The following is a 10,758-nucleotide window of genomic DNA, read 5'->3' as shown; positions in this document are numbered from 1 at the left end:
CCTCACAGGTGCATGCCATAAAAATTCTAATATGTACCTTAAGTTGATAAATTATAAATAAAGTCAGCGCCAAAATCCGCAGTGGGCGACTCCATTTTGCCTAAGAACTAGTCCTGAAGTCTTCTGTGTTGCCGTCCGAAACCGCCGAAGTTCATTTCGTACATTTCCGGTAAAACTTCCCAGAAGGTAACTACCAGTGAAGTTTGACGAACGCTTGACGATAGTGAAACCGGAATGTTGGACGTAGGTTCCGAGTTTACACGAACAAGCCGGAAGTTTTAACGACTCACATTGGCTGCAAGGCAACATACCCCCAGCATAAATTATAGGGTGTTAAAGATGGAGGACGTGATGGCCTCAACAATTTATGCCATCTTTGCCGTTTTCAGGCTTTACGTGTATGGCGAGGAAAAATGACAAAATTTTAAGTTTGTATGTATCAAAAGGCGTCTCCTCATCATCACAAATTTCTCCACGAATTATCTCCTGGGGGTGGGGGGGGGGGGTATCTTGGAGTTTATGTCAAGTTGAAAATGCTTCTAGAATGACCCAAGCTTAAGACAGGATAATCTCCATGATAACATAGCAAACGTACTGCCTGAGAGTTCTCATATATCATCTTGACGACTGATTCATCTGGCCTAAGGCAATATGAACAAGTTCTGTTCTGATAATACTTTGCCAGGAGATATTACTTTGCACTTTAGACAATGCAATAAAGAAAGTGCACATGTATATGTGCGAGGACAGCAACAAGGAGCCATCGGTGAAGCCTGCTAACTGCCCCGTTTTTAAAGTTTCTGCGCCTGCTCACTTAGGCGAGTGCAGTTAAAAAACCATGACGGAGCGGCGATAGGCCCCATGAGATCAAGATAGTCGAAGGGCTGGCTAATATTTGTTGATGTATTCTTATTTATACCTGGCACTATATGGCCGAAATGGTGCATCTAGGGACGCAACTGGGCGCGCTGGGCTTTGTCCTCAAGGCCAAATCTAATAGGTAATAGACCAGGAGTAGACAATAAATCCGTAAGCTGATACGCCAGCTACAACAACGCCTCTTATTATAACGTAGTTTCAGTGGGTTTAATTCCAAAAGATTGCAAATTTGATACTACCGTTCCTTCGCTCGACATGTTCAGTACATTTGGTTTAGGTGACCCTCTTATATGTACAACTGCAATCAATATTGATAGCTATTGCCTTACATTAAGAGTCTGGACCAATCGGGCCATATAAAGCGCCAGAAACGCTGTCCTAATGTGTTTTCATCGTGTGATCTTATATTTATATTTCATACCACGAAGATACTCCCTTATTGTTTATAAATTAATAAAATGTGTTTATGTTAGCAAATGCAAAAATGCTGACGGGTCTGCCAGTCTGGTGAAGAAGCTATTATTACAGATATGTGCTCAGTTTGATCTTTAGCAGACCAGTTTGGGTTTAGATGCATGTAGTTAATTGAAGTCGGATAGCGAAAGGAACTTTGTATATAATAAATCATTCTTTAATCAGTGTACTAGTATTTACAGGTGAGTTTTCAGTAGCCCTTTGTGTCTGCTTTTGTCATTTGAATGAATATCATTCCGTGGCATGTCTCCTGATTCCCTCCATATCAAGCTGTTGCACTTCATCGATCCACTTCAAACATGGCCAATTGCACAGGAAGGTTAAGAACATAGAATCTGGACGACCAGATGGCTTAGAGTAGGTCGTGAGCGTCCTGGACGGTCCCATGCCTCACAGTATCGCTAGATAGGAGTGTTCTGGACGACCTCCTGCCCAACACTGCTGCTCGTCGAGAACCTTCTGGGCGATCTGAGGCCCCACAGTACTGTTCATTGTAAACGCTCTGGACGATCTGCTGCCCTGCAGTATTCCTCCTCGTGAATGTTCTGGACGATCTACTGCCCTACAGTATTCTTCGTCGTGAACGTTCTGGACGAACTGCTGCCTTACAGTGCCGCTGGTCGTGAACGTTCTGGACAACCTGCTGTCCTGCAATACTGCTCGTCGTGAAAGTTCTGAATCATCTACTGCCTTACAGTGCAAAAAGACGGGCGCGCTCTCGGCAAGCTGCTGGCTTTTAACATTGACAGATTTGAAAAATGATGAGGAGCTGAGTGTCCATAGCTTTATATTCCCACCGAGACCACGTTCTTAGAGTGGAGCAACACCAATAGGTGTTAATAGTTTTGCCGCCAAGAACACGACCTAACAGAACTGTGGATCGTTCATACGTCTCTGAGCACATGACATTGCCATAACGAGGGGAGCTATGAATTGCTTTGGCAGCTCTGTGATAATCTGCGTCATTATTTGATTTTTCAAACATTGGGGAAAATCCGTGGAGGAATTCTTAGAATGGTGACAGACTTCCATTCATTTAAGGGATCACTAGAAACACAACCAGTTCCAAAAGACTGTTGAGAACATAGTTTCTGGGATATCTCCTGCCTTACAGGACTGCTAGACGAAAGAGATTGTGTAGAGGATGAGGTCGATACCTTTGTGTTACCATCAAGACTGCAATTTGAGAGTGGTGCAGCAGTAAGAGGAGTCGATACTTTTGTCTTTAAAGCGACAGGCTTACAGGCCGGTGGAATGTTGACTTGTCTATATACACACGCTATGGCCAGACGGAAGCGTGTGGTGATTCTGTAGGCTGCTTTGTGGCAGTCTGAATCTTTGGTTGATTTCTACAAAGAATGGACAAATGTATTTTGAGAAATACTCTTATTTTTTTTTTTTGAGAAATAATTACAAAATCTGTATTAATTTATTTAAAAAGCAGATGGTGAGACACAGGTTGATCAAAATACCCTATGTGCATGTACCAACAGTGGTTTTTTGTTTATGAGCTGTCTGTATGGATTTCCAAATCTGTGACATGCATGTACTTTTGACGGATATAATTGCCGCTCCGAGTAAAGTTGATTGTGAATATTACATGTGTTTGTGTTATTGAAATGAACCTTTTACGTGTCCTGCATCTGCTTGTTGATCTTAGTGATAAGATTTACGTAAGGTCTGGATATTTGTTTTCAATATTAGCTCTGCACGTGCTTCACTTTGTGTGAGTGTGCGATATGATTGTTATATTCCAGCAGGCTGATTGAGACGTTCTGGATTTTTGTGTGTCTTTGTATATAAGTCCCGTTATTTTCAGTAACATTTTAGTGATGCTGACAAGAGGTCTTGAGATTTAAGTAGCATGGTTTCACGTTGTGACAAATTAGTTTCATTCCATTTGTTGATTGAGAACATATGATTTGGGTTAACAGAGGATCACTGTGTACAAGCCACGGAGACTTTGGCTTCAGGCTATGGTGCGTTTGTCTCTAGGTGTTTGTGTACATGCACTGTCAAATACAAACCTTGACATATTGGATCATACCTATGTATTATGTATGAGCAGTTTCGTGTACTGAAGCTCAAGGACACCTTGAATCAACAGGCCAAGTTATATAGTATACCAACCGAGACAAGGAGAGACTAATTCCCATTAAGCTCTATGTGATGACTTACCTGTATGTTCTATAATTTAGAGAGGGGTCTTGTTGGCGATCCCCCCTCTGATATATAAAAAAATCCTCAGCATGGTATTTCACGCGTGTGGCCTCTAAGACACAAGCAATACAAAAGCGTGTTAGTGTTTTCTGCGCCAGTTTACAACTATGCTAGGACTAACGGATTCAGATGAAACTCTCTTAGTCCAAATAATGCATCGGTGCAACAGACACTATAACCAGTGAAGAATGTAAGAATGGAAAGTAGACAACGAACAGAGAATTTAATTTGAGACGACCAAATTTTTACTAAATGATCTACATTTCTCTTTCATGATTGTGTGACATTCTGGTCTTTAAAACTTTGCTACATGTCTTGTAGCAATGAACACGTATTCTGACATTCGATAGGGAGATTTGTTACAACATCCAATGGAGAAAAATCAGTTGCCTTTTGAGTAAAACGTATTTATTTATTTTTTTGATTGGTGTTTTACGCCGAACTCAAGAATATTTCACTTATACGACGGCGGCTAGCATTATGATGGGGGGAAACCCACGACCATCCGCAGGTTGCTGCCAGACCTTCCCACGTACAGCCGGAGAGTAAGCCAGCATGAGCTGGACTTGAACTCACAGCGACCGCATTGGTGAGAGCTGCTGACTCATAACGCTGCGCTAGCGCGCTAACCAACTGAGACACGGAGGCCACGGTAAAATTTATAAAAAGATACAAGGTTTTGTCATTATTTCCCGTCAGATGAGACACGTTCTCTCACCGTGAAGCATTAAAGTGGATCAGATTATATTCACCTCATGTCAGGGAATAATGTGTTTATGTTTGATATTGCTAACTTAAATGTCTATTGCCTTAAATAACGGCTGAAACTTGAATCTACTTATAAATCTATATATAAAAAGCATTCGTCTTCGCAACGATCCCTCAGCATACATAGATCATTTTTATGTTCCTTGAATGACCTCAGAAGAAACTAACGCATATGTGGTTGACTGTATTTAGAAAAAAACATTTAAGAGACGGATGTATTTTATTTTACTGAGCTCATTGCTCGGGTAATGCACCATTTATCCTCTGAAAATTTCCCTTTTAAAGACCAGTATGGACAAAGTCGTCATAGTAAAACCTCGTTAAGCAAAGTGGCCACTGAGCTCCCTGTGCGCACACTATAACTGGTAATAAACTATTTATAAACCAGATAAAGTCGTCGTTTAGAAAGTTAATACATTCAATAGGAGATTAATTACATTTTGAATCAGTCACTGATGTATGTTGTGGATTGATGCATAGCAGAGCGAAACGAATGGACCGTATATGTCACTAAGCGAACAATTCCAGAGCGCATATAAGTTAGGATACCGACAAATGTCTCTGTGAATGGCTACCTTTTAGCGGATCAATAAGTCTAAGGCGGTCGTTTGCAATTGTTTTTACGGTTGTGAGCGGAGCTGATGGATAGAGAGCCCATCAGGAAACAACAGGCAGCAATGAAGGCCCTCTGGGACTCAGTGGACCGTGTTGTAATGTAAACCATCAATGATATATATCTGGTGCCTTACGGTCTCTAAACATACTTAAGACCATTTCAAGCCATTTCTGTATCGTCTTCCGAATAGCTGAGTTCATGGGTAATTCCGTAAAAACGAATCACTTATTTTGCTTTGCTTAATAGCAATATTTTACTGTGGGATCGATCCCTTTATTTGTATAGAACTTTGAAATGATATATATTATTTCAAATCATAGAAAACCGGCTGTTGCATCCATCGGCCGGGGTAAACGTATTTGAAATAAAAGGTAATCTGTTTCTAAGAACGTCAGCAGTGTATTTAACGTGTGCAATTCATATATTTCTATTCACTATGATCTGTAATAAACTTTGCTATTATTTATTTTTCAAAATCGATGTCTCTAGATATGAGATTCAGAACGCCACATAAGCGTAGATTTACTAAACCAGACACTTTCATAAAAAATCATTTCAAGTCCATTTCTCGTGACGTTTCTTCAGAAATGATGCTGTTAAGAGTATAACGCCTTAAACCGGCGTGACTAACCTCAAAAAGCTAAGAAAGCTCGATTGATGATGATTTGTCAGAGAAGGCCTGGAAGTTCTATTCCTGGGGCCTCCGTGGCTCAGTTGGTTAGCGCGCTAGCGCAGCGTAATGACCCAGGAGTCTCTCACCAATGCGGTTGCTGTGAGTTCAAGTCCAGCTCATGCTGGCTTCCTCTCCGGCCGTATGTGGGAAGGTCTGCAAGTTCTATTCCATATTTACATTTAGTACTCCCCATGGCGTTTTCACATTTAGTATCGTTTTGAGGTCGAAGAAGTGTCATGCAACTGTTGTAAAGTATTGTGTAGGAAGCTCTTCAACCTATCCAAATGTAGAGTTAACCAACTTATCCAAATGTAGAGTTAACCAACTTATCCAAATGTAGAGTTAACCAACTTATCCAAATGTAGAGTTAACCAACTTATCCAAATGTAGAGTTAACCAACTCATCCAAATGTAGAGTTAACCAACTCATCCAAATGTAGAGATAACCAACTTATCCAAATGTAGAGTTAACCAACTCATCCAAATGTAAAGTTAACCAACTCATCCAAATGTAGAGATAACCAACTTATCCAAATGTATAAAAGGGAGAGAGACAGACAGAGCCTGTTTCAAGTTTTATGTGTTAGAAAGTAATGTTGGTCATTGCCATTAAGAATAAGGACGTTCATGTAGTATCTCTTTAAAAAAATCGATCCTATCCATGGTTCTCAGATTTATTTATTTATTTATTTGATTGGTGTTTCAAGAATATTTTACTTATACGACGGCGGTCAGCATTATGGAAACCGGGCAGCCTGGGGGAAACCCACGACCATCCGCAGGTTGCTGCAAGACCTTCCCACGTACGGCCGGAGAGGAAGCCAGCATGAGCTGGACTTGAACTGACAGCAACCGCATTGGTGAGAGACTCCTGGGTTATTACGCTGCGCTCGCGCGCTAACCAACTGGGCCACGGAGGCCCCGTGGTTCTCAGAAAATGACTGGATAAAAGTAACACAGGGACCAAATCATGGCCATGGTCGTGTTAAATTTCTAGTAAACATTTACATCTTAATTCTTTGCTGACGAGCATATTCTCGACACGTAGAAGCTAACATACTAGTTTGTTATGCACCTGCGGAGTGACTTGACTTTCTTTTCCTTTAGACATGTATATCGTATTTTTATCTACTAAACCACACCACTCGGAAAATATACGTATGATTTTTGTTAAATTTGCTCTATGAGCTTTTTTTATTCAGCATACGTAACTAAGGCAGTTTGGGTATTGGTTGTTTTATTACACAAATATATGTTCTAAAAGTACATTTACCCATAAGACATATTTATTGAACGGACATTGAATATCTCACCCTGTTCATCTTAGCTGTTATAGAAGATGTAATAGCTCCTGTGCCAGCAGAAATAATCTCGAAACTTTCTAAAATAAAAAACGGTGCACTTTTCCAACAATGAAACGTAAGCAGAAAGAGGCAACGTACATGCAAGTAAACCATATTGTATACGTAAAACAAATAAACATTGGTCATTGACCATTTTACCGCCGTGAGAACATGTTTGTCTGCATCATCTAATGAACTGTTTTTGTGTGAATAATTCACAAACACACAACATATTTCAGGTATAGTCTTAAACAGATTAAATCACTTTACTTATGGTTCAACCAAGGATATGTGGTTTGCTTGATGCATATTCTCGCGAGTAACGTGTTTTAAATAGTTAAGCAAGCTCTTTACGTAACACAAAATACTGCAACCAAACATATTGCGACCTCCGAAGACACTGTAACTGACACACCTTTCTAGCAATAGGTAAGGCAATTGTTACCTATCTTTGCTTAGTGATATTTGTGTGAGTATGAAACGAAAAACGGAAAACAGTCTTTCTTTCTTCTCATCCACGAAGTTTTAGATATTGTATATTTGAGAGTTTCTACTGCTCTGCTAATAACACTGTCTGTATTTCTCCAGAGGTCTTGTAGTTAAGCCGGGGACACACAAAGTGGATTTTTTCGCTTGTAGCAACGAACTTAATCACCGGTGGAATACGCAGACGATATTCTCAGCATGGTTTCGGACATACAAGACGAATTTTCCCTTGATCGTGGTCAACAGGTTATGGGTTATGTCATGTGACCCAGTAAATCATGTGGCACAAACAAAATGTCACAGGTCAATACAATTCCGTGTTTTTTGATTGGTCAGCTCGATCGCCAGAACACGTCAGAGGTGAACACACCATGCGGACAGAGTGCAATCGGAGGCATATTTCTTCGCAGTAGCATATTTGATACAAGTGAATTTTGGAGTGAACAAAGTCGCCTCCTTAAAACACCACCACCGACACACGAAGCGGATTTTTTCAAATTCACAACATGTGTGTCTGTACAAGCCAAAAAATCCGTATAGTGTGTTCCCGGAGTAAAATATTGCGGCCCAGTTTGGCACAGGGCCATATTGTCGTTTGCGTCGTGACACACTATCGGAAACTACCCGTGATAACGCACTATGTATGTTGTATCTATTCCAAGAATATTACCATGATGCAGGTAAGGCAAATGCTCGAGAAATCAAGTCATTTTCCCTACAAACCCTTGGTAAGGAATTCAGTTCTTAAACTTTCTAATGATTAACAATTTGTTAACTTGGTGAATTCCGCCTGATTCCTTGGTGGTTTCTTCTTTCCAAAAGGTAATTTTAAAAGATTCACGAACGTGTCCCGAAACTGCTGACTCATGGTGCAGTATAACACGAAGTTGATGGAATTGTTTAACAGGGCAATAATGTCTAGCATGTCCCCCAACAATAGGTAAACGTTGAGGAAAAACCCGTCGACGGAGCCACTGAGAACCACTAGCACACCCTGTGGAAGCTCAGTGACAAGGAACAGGACGATCACAGCCAGCAGCATCCGCGTGGTTCTCGAATGCTGCTTCAGTCGTGTCTGGAATGAGCCGCTGTGTAAGTTTTCCGTCCGTTTTTTGCTGAGGTGAAGCGTGTGCAGAAGAAGACCCCCGAAAACTGTGATCACTCCACATGGCAGAATTTTGCCGATAATTGCGTATATCCAAAACAGAGCAACGGCAAAAGGGTCAGGGTTGGTGGAGCCGACTCCGAGGTTCTCCAGACTCCAGATAACCTGACTGGAGTTGTTTACTTGGATAGGAATCACTTTCATCAACACGTAATTCGGTATCATAAGAAGTGCTGATAGAGCAGATATCAGGCCCACGTAGGCTATAGTATGTCGTTGCCCCAACCCCTTCCCTTGGGCGGATTGGAGACATTGAAAGCGCAATATACCCAAGAAAACTGCTAGCCAAATGGACGCCGTGTGAGTGGTAGAAGTGAGGTTTCCATGAAACACCAGGAAATGAGTCCACCCATACGTGTACTTCTCTGGCGTTCTAGCGAGTCCGTGTTTTAGGTAGAAATGAACCACAAACGGGATGTAACTCACCATGGTCAAAATGTCCAGAACGGCAATCCCTGTCAAAATACAGTTGATGGACGTTCGCATGTGTTTCCTCGTCAGGGTGATGATGTTGAAGATGTTTGTGATGATCCCAAACGTGCAAACGGCCAGGCTTGTATAGGGATGGATGCGGAAGTAAGCCAAAGCTATTTTCTCCAGTTCAGGATTCGGTTTGGAAAACCAGCCTTCCTCAGCGATGATCGTGTTGTTGGATTCGTTAAGGGCCATTTTCGATTAATAGCCTAATTGCCTTTGTCCGTCTGTCTCACCTGAAAACAACAAAAATAATGTATGAATGATACATTTGCAAAGATGTTTCTTTGAGAAATGTAAAATATCATCAAAAAAATCTTCAGGATGCACTAATAATTCATAAATGCAATACATGGGCCATGACAAGAAATGATGAACACCAGTAAAACTTACCGCAAAAAGCTGCTTTTATATTTAGCGACACCATCAAAATATGGCTTTGACTCGAACTAAATTATTCATGTATCATGCTACCAAAAATGTAGCGTAAAAGTTTTACCAAAACAAATGGGTAAAAAACAACAAGTGTGTTTTAAGGGGATGGTGATCACATACAGTATATAAATATATCATTAATTAATCCCCCGATCAGTCAAACATTTGCTTTAGATTCCTGTCCATAGCAAAGCAGTACAAAACTCGCCCCTTAAGTTAAGTTTGAATAAATGGTTTTGCATATGCGGCATAATGGATTCACCGCGGGCATTTTTAGTTGACTGCGACAGGACAAACATAATTTTATGACTCATGGCCAATATCACAGCTCCACCACGGAAATGTTTTTGGTGAGAAAAAAGGGATATTTACGATTTTACAACAACATCACAGGGATACCGAAGGGAAGTTTTGGTGGAAATAAAGATATATATCATGGTTCAGCTAAGACTATGCCGCAATATCACATCCATACCAATGTGTAAACGTTGGCGTTAGATATCATTCCGCTTGTATATCACTTGACGGTCATGAAACAAGGCCTTTGCCCTGGCTATTCTGTGGTGGTATTGCTACACAAAGACATCTTTATATATACGAATGTAAAAGGAGTCGTGTACGAATGTGGCCTTTGACCCCATGAACCTAACAAAATATGGCATGGTCCGTTTCTCATATGTTACAGTCAGCAGCGAATCTATTTTCACGCACTTTTCCAACATTAAGCAGCAAAATGTTATAAGAGTTGTACGTAACTGTCGCTACTTGCTTGCTAATAAGTTTATGGAAAACAAACTGTATTAATATAGTGGATCAGTATTGAGTATTTAACCATACGTATTATCATGCGGTCTATCATGAATGAAATGGCAGAGTAAATGTGTTATGTAACAGTGAATTGAACGCGTCAGATGGTCCTGCAGTTATGAGGGCGGTACACCCAGCTCCCTAATGCACTGTCGAGTGCTAAGTTTGACGAGAGTAATCCTACAGCACTCCTACGTTTGTCGGCGAGAAGCCATTAAAGTTTAAACAGCAGGTCTGAGCGGTTGTATCTCCTAAAGACCACCTACATATGTGGTGCATTTTTTTCTCCAGTGAAAGCAATGCTCGCGTCATCGGTTTTCGTTATCATTTATTGTAGACAGGAATTAAGGTGGGACATGTTTTTCAGTAACAACAACAACAACAAAAAAATATAAATATATAAAAAAATAGAAAAACC

The 10,758-nt window shown here is 40.7% G+C and overlaps 1 protein-coding gene across 1 annotated transcript; it reads right to left on the bottom strand.

The window, feature by feature from the left end:
* Nucleotides 1–7,579: 7,579 nt before the first annotated feature.
* Nucleotides 7,580–9,293, bottom strand: LOC135475755 (G-protein coupled receptor dmsr-1-like). Its single transcript, XM_064755692.1, has one exon. It carries the CDS (start codon nt 9,291–9,293, stop codon nt 8,220–8,222), a length of 1,074 nt encoding a protein of 357 aa, XP_064611762.1. The 3' UTR covers nt 7,580–8,219.
* Between the last annotated feature and the right edge of the window lie 1,465 nt (nt 9,294–10,758).

The sequence above is a fragment of the Liolophura sinensis genome, chromosome 9, assembly GCF_032854445.1.
Source record: "Liolophura sinensis isolate JHLJ2023 chromosome 9, CUHK_Ljap_v2, whole genome shotgun sequence".
Classification (NCBI taxonomy): Eukaryota; Metazoa; Mollusca; class Polyplacophora; order Chitonida; family Chitonidae; genus Liolophura; species Liolophura sinensis.
Note: the sequence above shows the minus strand (reverse complement) of the source record. Positions and strands in the feature narration are given on the sequence as shown.

Coding starts and splice junctions, on each gene's coding strand:
- LOC135475755 (XM_064755692.1), bottom strand. CDS start 9,293: ATGGCCCTTAACGAATCCAACAACACGATCATCGCTGAGGAAGGCTGG.